The sequence below is a fragment of the Chaetodon auriga genome, chromosome 16, assembly GCF_051107435.1.
Source record: "Chaetodon auriga isolate fChaAug3 chromosome 16, fChaAug3.hap1, whole genome shotgun sequence".
NCBI lineage: Eukaryota > Metazoa > Chordata > Actinopteri > Chaetodontiformes > Chaetodontidae > Chaetodon > Chaetodon auriga.
Genome location: NC_135089.1, coordinates 12507887 through 12522668, shown reverse-complemented (window position 1 = coordinate 12522668; position 14782 = coordinate 12507887). Strand labels below are relative to the sequence as shown.

The window sequence follows — 14782 nt, the reverse complement described above, 5'->3', positions numbered from 1 at the left end:
CTCCCTCTCCCTCGGTTTGATTCCTTCAGTGTGTCTTGCTAATGAATTCAGAATTACGACATCCCCATGTGCTGATCATATGTTGCATTCGCCGCTCTCTCCTTCTCGCTCTTACCCGCTCTTTCCTCTGATGAGACCAAAAGACTGAAGCAGCATTGTGTCTTGAAAATAGAAACCATTAGCTCTACCATGTGACATGAACAGGCTCCTTACAGACTAAAATAACCGGCTGGACTTGCAAACTCTTCTGTCAGCTAACTTAAAAATGTTCCTTGTGTGTGTTTGTGTGTGTGTGTTTGTGTGTGTGTGTGTGTGTGTGTGTGTGTGTGTGTGTGTGTGTGTGTGTGTGTGCGCGCAGTGGCCCTGATTCATTTGATACCAACAGCAATCTTGTCCAGCTGGAGCGAATGACATTCCACAAACTACTTCTAGACTTCCTCATGATGAATCGCTCTGCGCTTTGCAAGCGTGTGGAAGGATGACAGCCTGTTGAAATAGAACTGACGTGCAAAAATAATACAGGACGGAAGCGAGGAGGGGGGAACGCTATGAAAACAAATTTCCCAAAAATGTTTTCAAGGGTTAAAGCAGGAGAGGCAAAATGACAGCAAGAGCGCACATTCGAGACAGAGAAAGAAAGGGGACTAGTGGGTGTGCGTCTCCATGTTCAGGAAACTCAGATGACCTCTGGCCTTTGGCACGCCCCTCACGCTGCGCCGGGGGTCAGAGGTCGCATGGCAAGCGTCTGAGCACTGATAGAGAGATCAAACACACTCAGACATGTCAGACTGACATCTTGTGCAACACTCATCGCTCCAGTGACCTCACGGATTTCATGGTGACCTCTGCGTGCCATGTGCTTGCGCATCGTGTTTATATATCTGTCTCTAGTCATATCTTTATTAATTCAATAATTAAAGCCAGCTGCCTCATTTTGAAGCATATGGTGATAAAATAAGGAAAATTTGTACACTGGCGGCCCCTGATGGACAAAATATGAAACTCTGATGGCCTGCAAGCTGCTGTAAATAAACAGTTTATATTTAAACATAAAATCTTGCTTATTGTGGATTATTGACAAATTGAAAAAAAAAAAATCTGATCTTTAGCCAAGTTAGATGAAGTGAAAGGAAAATGTAAGTCTAGCTTGTTGAGTCCTTAAGTACAGTACAGTGGAGTACCCTTAGTACATTAAATGTACTAACAGTAATAAATTTAATATTCATTGGTCACTGTTTGACAAAATAACCTTAAAAAAGAGGTTGAATTGTCAGATTGATTGTGATCAGCACTAATACTGCGTGTGTCCAATGCAGCAGGATCTGCTGACTGCCACATGGGAATTTACTGCACATAGATAAACAATAGGGACAGTGTTGGATAGACCTGTCTGTGTTTATTTGTGTGTGTGTGTGAGTGTAAGTGTGTGTGAGTTGAGGTTACAGTAAAGCATTCTCCCAAACACCCGCCTGCCGGCTCGTAAATCTGCCCCATTGGCAGATGTTTTGTGTGAGGGCATCTCCCTCCAAATGCCAATGAGCGCACGTACACACACACACACACACACACACACACACACACACACACACACACACACACATGCCCTGTGGCAACAGCATCAATATCAGGGAGGTCTGCTGACAAGCAGGGCCTTATCCACAGCCTTCAGCACCTCCCAACATCCTGTATGTGTGTCCACTTGTGCATATATGCATCTGTGTATGCATGTGTGTGTGTGAGTCAGTGTATACTGAAGAAGTATACATTGATACACACACACACACAATCAAATATTCTACCCAGATACTCATTTGTTTGGACATAAACAAACACACACAACCACCACGCACTGTCAGAATGTGTTTGCTGTCTCGCTGCCTGTCAGCCGTCTGTGGGATGAATACACATCCTGGGGCCTGTTCCAAAAGATACATGTGTGAGTCCTGTAGTCCTCTTGAATGCTCATGCATGTTAGTTGAAGGTGAAAAAATGAACACCAAAGGAAGTGTGTTGCAAGTCACAGTCTACAAGACATAGCTTGTAGACATTCTACAAGCTAGCTATGTGTACAAACCTAGTGTGTGTGTGTGTGTGTGTGTGTGTGTGTGTGTGTGTGTGTTTCAATCCCCCTCCTCTCTTCTGTTTCCCTCCTCTCTATGTGCTGATGCTGCAGAAGATGCCTTAGTGGTGAGCCACAACTTCAGCCTGCATACCAATACTGTGTATTAGCGTGTGTGCACACACACACACGCACACACGCTTGCATGCGGACGCACAAACGGCACAAAGGACACAACTGTCAGGTTTCATCTATTTGTTGCATGGCTTGAAATTGCACATTAAAAGTATTGCAAAAATATTATCAGTTAGTATCGCAAAACTGCTTTTACTGTTTCTTCTTGGTTTATTTCTTAGAGTGCAGGTAGACGCAGCATCGGTGCACAATGGGTGTAGGACGCAAAAATAAAATCTTAAGAACAGAAAGTAGCAAATGAAGCAGCAAAGAAATGTCCCGATACTCCAGAGTGACAGAGGAGTTACAGAGACACAAACGTCTTCTGGTCTTTGTCTTTATTACTGCGTCTGTGATCTGCTGTTTACCTGTTATCAGCTGCAGTCTGGGGAGGAAACAGTACCTGCTCTGGCCTCAGTGTTACCACATCCCTCTGCTAAATGTCAATGACTGTGACTTACGTAACACTTAACAGGAATAGTCAGTGATTAAGAGGAAGCTGGAAAAGGGAGCGTAGACTTTGACAGTAACCGAATCTGAATGGACGACAGACATGTAGACATGAATCTGTCAGTGGCCTGTCTTTCAGATATATGGGCGCAATAAATGTATGCTTGTACATATATAGGAACTGAATGTTAAATGGAAGAATGAATGGATAAATGTATGTATGAAAATGACAGGGGTGCAGTCTACTTACTGGGACTGGTGATGCCAGATCCCTCTCTTTCTGGTCTCCTCACCCGAGCGCTGGCTGATCTTCCTGTAAATGGAGACAAGGATGGAAAGACAAATGAGTTAAGTCAAGAGAAACTGTACTGCAACATACAGATGTACCACTGCGCTTCATCAACAAGAGGTTCAGCATTAGAAAATCGCTTCTGCACAAGGTCTGAAATATAATTTCTGATAAATACTTCACCTTCCTCAGTTCTATGTTGGTTACTTTTAGAAATATTAATGCTTACAGAGGAAAAGCCTGAGTGCCATGTTTGGTTTCTGACTGTTCCAAAGATTAGCTTTTTAGCTAATGTTCTGGATGGGAGCATCAGTTAAATCTCAACAATGCAGCAAAACATGTATAAGCACAAAGTGGAAACTTCACATTCTCCTCGAGGCCAAATCGTCTACAGTTGTCAAGTGGAAAAACAAAGTCAACCAATGTTTGAAGGATGGCTATTATTGTTTGACCACAGAGAAACTGACATTCGGCTATTGGAGGAAAGCCGGACATCTTTTTTTTTGTCTCAATTTCATTTGTGGTTTGTTTGTAGTTTTATAATAGTGCGGATGATGTGGAAATAACTCAGACCAAACTTGCATGTGGAACAAAATGCATGAAGTAACATAGTAACAAAACGGACTAAAAAGTGCCCGAGCAACGTACAGGATTAATGACCAAAGCCACTATTTTTAAATAACTGTCAAACAAATTTGTCAAAGTGGAAAGGCAGAGAAAAAGCAAGTAAATCAATATGCTGACTGAAATGGCCAATGAAAGCATAGACGAATCTGATCTCTGCAGGAGAAAACGTTGTAAGCCAAGTTTATCTTCTAGTATTGATTTCATCTTTTCAAAGGAGTGACAATTGTAGGGAACAATGAAGAATAAGAGACAGATACGAAATGGTTGAAATCCTCATTCATGCCCATCGAGCAGCTCCCAGCACCAACAGCCAGGGCCGACATGACGCTGGCTGGGTCGAGAATCACAGGAATGTCACTTCCTCTTGGCCGACTGTCTGGTCCCTGACACTAGAGGAATGCTCAGAGTAATCTCTCATTGATCGGCTGTGTGTGTGTGTGTGTGTGTGTGTGTGTGTGTGCGTGTGTGCTTGCTCAGTTCTGCTGAATCACCAGCCATTGAGTGAGGCAGGGAATGAGCCAGCACAGGGACACAAGTGGTGTCTGTTCAGATGGGTGATTCAGCTCCACTAGAAAAATGGTGACGTCTATTTTCTGAAAAGCATATGAGTGAATGGTACATGTGACTGCATGCTTTACTATTTCCAGGAAGTTCTCTGACCAAGAGTGAAAGTATCACAAAATTGTGTTATTCTTGATGTTTTCTGTTTGTATTTTTAGCCACAGAGTTGGCATGGAGATCTACTGTCAGACGGTGAGTTGGTTGAGCTTTCCATCACTTTGTTCCAGACTGAAATATCTCAATTATTGGATGGATTGCTCTAAAATTTCAGGGTCCACAGACAATGAATCCTAATGACGCTGGTGATCCCCTGACTTCTTCCTCTCCAACAGAGGATTCACATTTCTGGTTTTGAGTGAAATGTCCCCCTTTGGGATGAATTGTCAATTACTGTGATGATTCTCTTAACTTCTCTCTTAACTATCTACCACTAAAAGCAGGTACAAATTTTAATTAGGCCAATACCTGCAAAACTAATGACATTCCAATCAGCCTCATTTGTACTTTGTGTTTAACACTAATTAGCAAATGTTAGGCAAAGCGACTCAAATCACAGCTGTGCAGCTTCTCAGACCTGCTAGTAGACATTAAATAATTAGTCAACCTCGTGTTAGCTCAGGTTGTGAACAGATATCTTTATAAGTCGTCATTTCATTGTAAAGTATGTTTCATGTAAGCAAAAAGTAGATAAAAAAGACCTAATATAGTGGCCCTTACTTGACTGATACACTATGTATTTATTAATAACAGTGCTTGGTGTTGGGAATAGCTTGATAAAACAGTGAAGCTTAACCATTCCTGGAACAGGTGATGGCACAATAACTAGATGCTACACCTCTCTTAGGTCAACCACGTACTAGTTCTTCTCCTCTTTCCACTTCCCCAATCCTCTGTTCCTCTCCCGCATCAACCCAGTCAGGGCTGTTCAGATGAGGTAAGTTCATCCGGTGGCGGGTGAGTCAGTTGCCCCATCCTGTTTTTAAGTTCTTAGAAATACTTCCTACCGCAAATCAGTGTGCAACATGACATTCATTTTCTGCCAATAATGCCAGCAAACATAGTGGTTTTCTGCCTGTGTTTGTACTGGTTTCAACACAAAGACAGCTGGTTCGTACGTGCCACTGTATGACTGGAAGACGTGACTAAGGCATCTGTGTGTGTGTGTGTGTGTGCTGTGTGTGCATGTGAAAGAGAGAGAGAGAGAGAGGGAGAAACATAGTGAGAGAGGGAGAGAGTTTGAAGTTGGTCACCCTTTGAGGGATGAAAGCAAATAAAAGAAACTACTGTAAATGTGGTGATGATGAAATGTGCAGTGTTTCCTTCCCTTTGCTTTCCTACAGAAACTCCTTCAGCACTTCAGCATGACCCCTCACAGACTGAGATCAGTATCCTACTATTTCTGCCACTATCAACTCCGCGAGACAGACGATTTGTGCTGCAGGTGAGAGCAAACAAATTAAGCCAAAAATGTCATTTGCTGCATCTTCAGTGTGAGAAATGTGAGGTTAAGCGCAGCTGCTAGTACGCTTCATCAGAGCTGCGAGCTGCTTGTCAGGCGGTCGAAAGCTTCTGAGCTCAATGTGCTCAAACTTCTTCTCTCAGAGCAGAAACAGCTGATCAGTCATGTGAGTTAAATGTTTGCTACATCAGAACTCATCTGAAAAAGGTGTTTCCATCTCCCATTGAGTGCCTTAACTCTTTTTTTTTTGCAACAGGCAAAAACCACCTCAAACCAGCCTAAAAATCTTTTTGAGAAATCGTGGGCGTTTAAACAAATTTTGCCATTTCCGTCAACCTTTCTATTGTGATACTTTGTAATAGAAAAAAAATAGATTGATGGAAAAAAGGCATCATGCCAGGTTGGACAGCAGAGTCGTGGTAAAGTGTCACAATCACATTATTCTTTTCTGCGTGGTTTGCTGGAGGGAAGATTGTGAATAAGAGGAGGCAGAGGATGGTTTAAAAAGTGGAGAATATTGCATTGAAATGAACCGGTCAGTGTGTACAGGTCCAGATCAGAATAACCTCTCAGCAACAGCAAATTTTGTCATAATTAGAGCAGGAATTCTTGACTTATGGGCAAAGTCATTTTTTGTGACACTGACCTTTTACCACCAAATTCTAATCAGTTCATCCCTGAGTCCAAGTGGACGTTTGTGCCAAAGTTCAAAAAAGTCCCTCCAGGCGTTCCTGAAATATTGCATTCACAAGAATGGGACGGACAGACAGACAGACAACCTGAAAAGACACTGCCTCTGGCCACGGCTGTCACCAGCACGGAGGCATACAAACATGCCTGTGTCAAACCAGTGGCAAAAGGCCATGTCCTGCTATGGCACATGGTGAAAATGTCAGAGCTGCAAAACCGGTTGACATCAATTTTTAACCATCTGTGCAGCAAATAACACGGATTTAACTAAAGAGACTTCTGTCAGCATCGCAGAGGAAATGTCTAAACGCTGCTCTAGAGTTGATTTAAATGTCAGTAACAGAGCGGCTTCTGACTTCAATGTTGATTCAGAGAGGAAGTATTGAGTCAGCCTCTTTTAACTTCGCTTTAATTGGAAATCATTAATCTTCCATGAGCTGTCTGATAGCACCATCAGTCCATTATGTGAGTGTGTATCTACTTGTGGCTTAGAGCGTTGAGCGTATGGAAAAACGACAGAACAAATAAGACAGAGGCAAGTCTTTCAAGCCTTGCAGCCAAAAAGCATGCCTGTACCTATTTACTCTTTTAGCTGAGAGTGCAGCTTGAGAGAGGTGAGGTGAACACACACACACACAGACACACTCTTACAACACAAAGTGCTTCACAGAGAGTAAGCAAAGTTTACCATAGCAACAAAGTACTGTGCCACAGAAGCCGTAACAACACCGCAAAGTTGTGCTGATGACATGTGGCATTAAACTGATATAATTCAAAATGGCCAGGAGCTGTGTGGTTTTAAGTGAGAGCAAAGTCCTGACAGACACAAAGCAAATACACATTAGCCAATCACAGCGAGCTTAAACACAAACTAAAGGAGTGACACCTGATAAGTTTAACTGTATGCTGGCATAAAGGTGTGTGTGTGTGTGTGTGTGTGTGTGTGTGTGTGTGTGTGTGTGTGTGTGTGTGTGTCTACATGCAGAATCTGTGGATGTGCTCACCTGCTCAGTCTTGTCTGGGGCCACAGAAACACACACACACACACACACACACACACACACACACACACACACACACACACACACACATATAACAGCTTGAACGGGTTTCATAAAAATCTCCCAACACTATGATCCATGTCTTTTTTCACCTCAAGGGGATTTGTAATCTTCTGAGGTCATATTTGTCTTTTGACACTGCTATGTATAACGGAGGTCATTGCATTCACATGATAGATGAAAAGAATGAAACCAGTGTTCATGCTAATGGAAAAGCTCACTTTAAACAGTGCTGCAAGTCACCAGAGTCATGCATTGACTCTGCTATTGTGGACCAGAGTCAATGCATGACTGCCTGTGTATTTACTATAGGCCTCAACTGATTGATGTCAATTGAACTACTTAGCTGTGTGTTTGTGTGTGTGTGTGTGTGCGTGAGACATGACCGGTCAAGTGCATGGCTATGCCTGAACAAACATGTCAACTGATTAGTTATTGGTCTCAGATGACTAGAGAAGGTAAACAGAGGGCAGAGGGTGCAGCACTTTAACATGCTTCAAACACAAGAGCAATCACACACACACACTCATGAATGAAGACCTGCAAACAGACACACATACTAGGGTGGAGTGATACATTAAGTTGTCCTTTCTCGATCCCCGTGGGGGAAGTCATTCTCTATATTTAACATGTCCTAAGTATGCGCAGCAGTGGGTTGCCAACTCAAGCTCTAAGCCACTTGGTCAGCGGCACTGATGGGAAAATTAACCTAACATCCATGTTTTTAATCCCAGAGGAAACCCACTCAAACACAGAGTACAAAACACACACTATGATGCATGCTCTGTCTCTTTCACACACGAAACTATCGGAGATTCTTGTGTTTGCGAAAGGAGGCGACGCCGTGTCTCATGTGAGCAGGGGGGCAGAGGAGGTGAAGGATCCTCACCTTCCTCCTTTCTTGTCCTCCCTTTTACCCTGTCTTCTTGTATTTCCACTTTTCCCTTTAGGGCAAGGTGGTGTTTTGATTTGAGCATTAATCAACTGTGCGCCATTCATTGTTGAGGTGAAGCTACAATGCTGTGATGGAAGAGGTGATTTCTTTAAATCCTAATCAATAATAATTGCTGTCATTATATTCTGCCCACGGGTATAAAGCTATCATAACTAAACACTGCTCTCTGTTAAATCTGCTGGGTTTATTTAAAAAACATCAGGCTTTGTAAGATTTGTTAAATCAAACAGAGAAAACTGTGTGGTAGCAGGGCTGGGCGATATGACAAAACACTCTGTGAAACCTGTCTGGTTATTTTATCGATTGATCATTTCTAAGATGAATTTTCTGAAATGTTACTAAATCACAATATATACCAATATTGCAATTTCTACAATACAGCTTAAGATTCTATTTGAAAACTCAAATGTAATAATGAATGTGAGGGTTTTTTAACTAGATGGCAGACAGTGAGACAAGAATGATATTCTAAAAGTTCTGTGTTCTTATGTTTATTGTTTATTTATCTCTTGTTATATGCTAAAGGTCTTTATGTCTATATTTCTCAACAACTCTGTATTTGAAAAGCCACTTTTGAGAGATCCAATCGAATCTAATACATCATACGATGGAGACTAAAGATGCTCTAACTATGGACGGTTATCATACATCACCCTTTCTTTTTGTTGTTGTTGTGATGTATGTGAAAATGTTATCATTACTAATCCATCCCTCTTCTTCTCTGCTCATTGTGTTTTTATGGCCCTCATTACACATGTTGGGGGTATGCTGCAAACACAGCGTTTCACAACTCTGCCTGTGAAATAGCTACGAGTGGGTGGATGGGTGGAGGGAAAGAGAGCGAGCGAAAGAAAGAAAAACTGAATGGCTAGACAACCATTTTTCAAGTTGCTTTCACAGCCCTGATAAGACCTTTACCTGGATGGACCGCACCAAACACACCCACGCACCCACACGGCAGACTCATACGCACATGTGGTCACACATACACTCGAGGAAAGACATTGGCCATGACCCTGAACTGCACTCCTCCCAAATGAATAGCTGTTGTTCTGGCGCCAAAGGTATGAACCGGCAACACCTTTTCCTACCTCTGCGCTTTCAACGCGAACCTATTCCTCAATCACCGCGCTCACTGAAAACCAACACCGCTTTGCCAAACACACAGCCACCTTTCTGTACTCTTCACAATGCAAACACAAGCCCAAATACATAAAAGTGTTTTAGGCCAGGGTTAGACAGGATACCACAGCAGTCTATAAAACAATACTGGTGCGACAGATAAGGATCGGCCTTCCTTCTTGTGAGGCTTTTAAAACCCACGCAGTCATTTAAATGGCCAATAGGCCTTTATGGGCTGAAACTTCCCCAGGAGACATGCTGTTACTGTATGTCACAGGTGAACAACTTTGAGGGTGAGCTCTATCTATGTGCATGTTCAGGAATCTGAGAACAATAGAAAGAAAGAGATTTCAGGTTAAACGGTGTTTTTAAGCATTTCAGCATCTGCGCTTTTGCAGGAATTTCCATGTTTGCATGAACACATGCTTTTACATATGCATGGGTTTGTATATGTGCATGAAAACGTTACATTACTTTATAGCTGTATCTCTTTTGCAAAACTGAAATAGAAGTATGACTTCAGCCAGTGCTGTTCATTCAACTCCCACCTCATCATAATGCCATAAAGAGTGGCTGTCTTGAACACATCTCTGCTGTAAACGAGATCAAGACTTTGTACGCTGCCAACAGCGAGGCTCAATGCAACTAAGACGCATTATTGTTCTAATTCAGGAGCTCTATCTCCACGCCAAAAGGCTCGCTGAATCAATATGAATCACTGACACTTAAACTAGTTGCAATAAAATATTTATTCATGTCACAACAGGACGTGGCTGCTCCTGCCAAATGGTGGAGTTGCTATGTCTTGTGTGGGCTTTGTCTCTGTGACCTACAGATTAGTGGTAAAGTCTTTCCCATCAAGTCTCTAAATTAATCAGTGAACTTGAATTTAAGGTAAGTTTGAAGTATTTCAATCAATACACTATTTGAAATGGTGAATATATGTGTGTCTGTGCCTGCACTTCATTATTGTGATACACATCTAGATGCCGCACATGTTCTACCACACACCAGAACCTCTCTGAGCCTGCTATTATCTTTTTACAGGCTCTCTCCTGGCCTCAGGCCTACAGTACAGGCAGTCTGTTGTATCAGTTGACACCCCCAGCAGCAGCAGCAGCAGCCAGCATCACAGAGCTGCATTCTTGGCTGCAGATAATAAACACTGAGTGGAGTGGACACTTCAGAGCAGGCTCCACATGGCTGAGAGGGGAGGACCATGCACAGCAGAGACAAGGACTGTAGGTCTCCTGCAATCGGGGGAACTCCACATTCCAGAGCATATCTATGACACTGTGTTTAAAAGACTATTGAGTATAGTGTAGTTCAAAGCAGTTAAGTAATTGATAAGTTAAATACATTTCAGCTCTGTACACAACCAGAGTGGTTTGCAAGTAATACTCTATCTCTAAAGAAAAATGGCCAAAATTGACTGTTCACTAAGCCACATCCCTTTGTTGCTGTTGCTCCACCTGTCGATCTTCATATTCCTCATAAGAAAAAACAGATAGATTTACCTCTTAACCAAATTCTTGGTAATTTTGGAAACAATGGGTCATTGATTTCAGCCAAAGGAAGACAAAAGCAATCTTCCAATTCCTAGCCAGCAACCAAAATAACAAATAAAGCTCACACATAAGCTCAGTGGTTGAAATCTGTGACTTTTAAATTTCCAGATCATTCATGTTGAAACAAGAACTCTGAAAATTGGTTTTAAATATACACTTGATGGCTAATACATGATATTGTGCTAAAAAGACTGGAAAGACCAGCGCCTGATTGGTTCATGATCTGGGTAGAGGACTTGAAAATAAAGGTACAGCACTCTCTTTGTACTGCAGTTTAAACCTAGTTAGTCCTTGGATTATACTGTAACATGTTATTTCATGCTAATATATATAAGTTTAGCTCCTTTTCTTAGTCTACACACTCGGACAATCAAGACAGAGGTAAGATTTATGCTTTATTGTTCATATTTTAAAATGGTATGTTTCACTTTATACATCATAAGTGACAAGGCTTTAAGGAAATATGTTTGGCTGAGGTTAGCAGGACAAAGCTGCTAATGGACGTACTAACGTTTGCATTCACTCTGTTTAATCCACTCTTTACACTTTTTCTTTTGTAGTTCAGGTTTCAGAAAAACTAAAAAACCCAACCATCCTCCAAACTCTTTGCACACTCTTACTACAGCCCTAGTGTTTATGCACACTGTTTCAGCATGTGCCGACATCCAAAGGTAGTTACGGTTGCTAAACTGTGATTGCGTTTTAGCGAACGGTCAATTCATAAAATCAAAACTCTTAGGAAGAGAAAACAGTCACATGTTGAGCATGAAAAACTACACTGAAATCCACCCCTATTTTAGATCATAGAGTACTGTACGTGCATGTCCACATGTTCCAGTAGCTTATTAGTCCATTATTCACAGGCTTCTAGGAAGCCAAATTGAGGGTTAGACCATCCTCGGCATGCTCTGTGAGATGACAGGGCAAATATGTCTCAACACAGTTTACAGCTTGACTTTCAAGTTACCATGCAACAATAGCTTTGGGCTCCATATCAAAGCTGTGTCAACTCTCCAGTATAAACAGGCTAAAAGCTGTATAACGCAGCCCGGAGAGAGGCGTTTGTCACACAGGTACAAGCAGAATTAGGTGTGTATGAGTGTGTTTTGAGTAGGGCATAAAAGCACATACCGGGGGGGAGTGTAGCCCATTTGGAAAATAATGGCTCTGTGTGTGTGTTGGAGTGGGCTGTTATTCATACAGGTTACTCATTGATCCAGACAACTTGAGGGAGTGGTGTACAAGGCAGGGAATGGCTCCACGAGCAGGGTTCAGCTGCAAGGGGTTGCATGAGTGAATGCAGGCACACACATGTATTCGTATAAACAACCCACCCCCTCCACACCATCCCCGAAAAAGATGACACATACACACATTTGAGTACATAAAAACTCAAACTTCAGGTGTGTGTGTGTGTGTGTGTGTGTGTGTGTGTGTGTGTGTGTGCGTGCGCGCAAGGGTATTTGCGTGCAAAACATAGGCCGACCTTCCTCTCTCAAAGTCACCGCTCCACATCTCTGATGCTTGTCTAAACACCCCTGCACATTAGAGAGGAGGGCATTTCACAACACACATCAGACTACACACACACTTTGTTATTAGACTATTCCCCGGGTGAAGCTCTGACAAAGAATGTGACAGCTCCACACATGTCGCACAGCAGAGGGAGAACACACACACAGGAGGAGGAGAGGCGGCATGACCCAACATGCATTTGGCTCTGATGGAAAACCGTCGGACGCTCCATCGCACAAAGACTCAAGGAAGAGGAGCCGGGAAAGTCGGCATTCCGCGGGATATGGTTGTGTACACTGGACTGAGCTGGAGCTTAGAGGGAAAGGGGGGGGCGGAGGAGGGCAAGGAGGCTCAGAAGACGATGGAAGTGATAGTAAGCAGTGCTGAAAACAAAGAGGGGGAAGAGGGGAATGAGAGAGGAGGAGTTGGAGGAGAAGAGAGACAAAGGAAGTAGGGAAGAAGGGGATAAAGGGATGAAGTATCAGTCAGGCCTTATACAGCAGTGATGGACTGCTTGAGGGTGACAAGGGAGCCCGAGTGGTTAGTGAGACCATCCTTCACACAAAAAGCTTTGATTCAAGCCTCAAGGCAACAATCCTTTCTCTGCTGAGGTGTCTTGGAGCAAGGCAGCAACATTAGACTGTACCTGCACAATCAGTATTATCACAATACAATGGTCCAGAGGTCTTTGATGAGCAGCAAACTGTCCAATATCCAGTTAACCTCTGCGTCCTATAAAAGACTATTTCGCAATAAACCACAATCAGATCCAGACAGTCCCAGAATAAACTGATCCAATAGGTTTGTGCGCTGCAGATTTGATGCAGATGCATAAATCAAGCCATCCTCCAGGCTGTTAGAGGGGAGGAGTGAAGGAACTGCACCATAAAACTGTCAATCAAAAAAGATTAACAAGGTAACTGTCTCATGATTGGAGTATACCGACTTATACCGACTACAAATTAGTCCTTGTTTTCTGTGGTGCGTTTTTAACCATCTGCTTTGTTGTGTTCTTCAGAGCCTGAAATAAACCCACACTTTGCATGACGACTTACAGAAGAATGAGCTGCAGCTGCTCGTGCCACCTATCTGTCATGATGTCATGTGTGTGACGTGACAGTCAACACATCATCTGGCATTTGGAGAAATGTTTTACAACCACAGATCCATGTGTGGGCCTTTTTTTTTTTTTTTTTTTTTGGAAAGGCCACATTCAAAAGACGCACTTTGAAATGTGGAGGGGCAGTGATAGAAGTTAATGCTGTTAAACATTTACCAGAAATGATGTTAACCCGTTCTCTCTGCTTGTTTCCAGCTCTCACACACTCACCAGTGCTTTACAAGTTGGAGGCTTTTCCTATAATCAGGCTACAAGTACAGCCTGATGCTATCTTACACAAAAACACTCCTTCAACCCTCGTCCCTTTATTTAAGAGCAGCACTTACCTGTATATGAAGATTTCCTCATGATTGTAGATGTTTCTTCTCTTAGTCGTTAAGTGGTTTCACAACTGATCGAGTTGATGGGTCGCTCCGGTTTCTCTGTGTGCCAATGGGACGGTTGCATCCGCAACTTTTCCAGGTTGTTTCTCTTTGTGCGCTCCTCCTTCTCTCTCTGCGCCTCTCTTTCCACTTCCACTCCTGGACGCTCAGCTTTCCAAACGCACCTGGTCGCAGGTAAATTCACTACTTATTAAACCCGTCTTAATTTCCTACCGCGAGACACTTCAGGAGACAGTCTGTTGGGAATGGATACAATCACACCTGCGCTCCTGACGCACGCCCAGTCCAGGAGCGGGAGTGGTTAAGTGTACAGTAACTGTGGGGGCTTTCACATTCGAGAGCTCTGAGGTGGAATAAAGCCATCTTTAAAGAATGTCTGATGGGGATTTGTGGTTTAAAGGAAACTATCTGAAGCAAATTCAATAAACTGGACAGCTCAGTAATCCTGATAATCAGACATGCCCGGGTCTCGTTTGTTGCGCAACATGTAACGTGGGCATGCGCGCACCCAAATGATCGATGTCATCCAACAGATTATGAGACATGATAGTCGTCCTTAAACTCAGAAAATAACTCTACTCACTTTGTGTGTGTTGTGTGTAAAAGCTTACAATTTATGAGGGAGCTCGTGCCGCACAACCACATGTGTGTTGTGTGTGCATGAGTGAGTGTGCGTGTGTGTTTGGCATGGGGTTGTGCGGGGGCAATTTGTTTGTCGTCTAAACTCTTGTGGTGGAGGTAAAGCCACC

At 42.9% G+C, this 14782-nt stretch overlaps 1 protein-coding gene across 1 annotated transcript in view; it reads right to left on the bottom strand.

Annotated features, from left to right (window-relative positions):
- Nucleotides 1-14283, bottom strand: part of septin9a (septin 9a) — a 68640-nt gene extending 54357 nt beyond the window's left edge. Inside the window, exons 1-2 of the mRNA XM_076752894.1 lie at nt 13977-14283; nt 2934-2996 (exon numbers count right to left, since the gene is read on the bottom strand). Coding sequence (XP_076609009.1) covers nt 2934-2996; nt 13977-13998 — 85 coding nt within the window. The 5' untranslated portion in view covers nt 13999-14283. The remainder of the gene's footprint in view (nt 1-2933; nt 2997-13976) is intronic.
- Nucleotides 14284-14782: the final 499 nt, after the last annotated feature.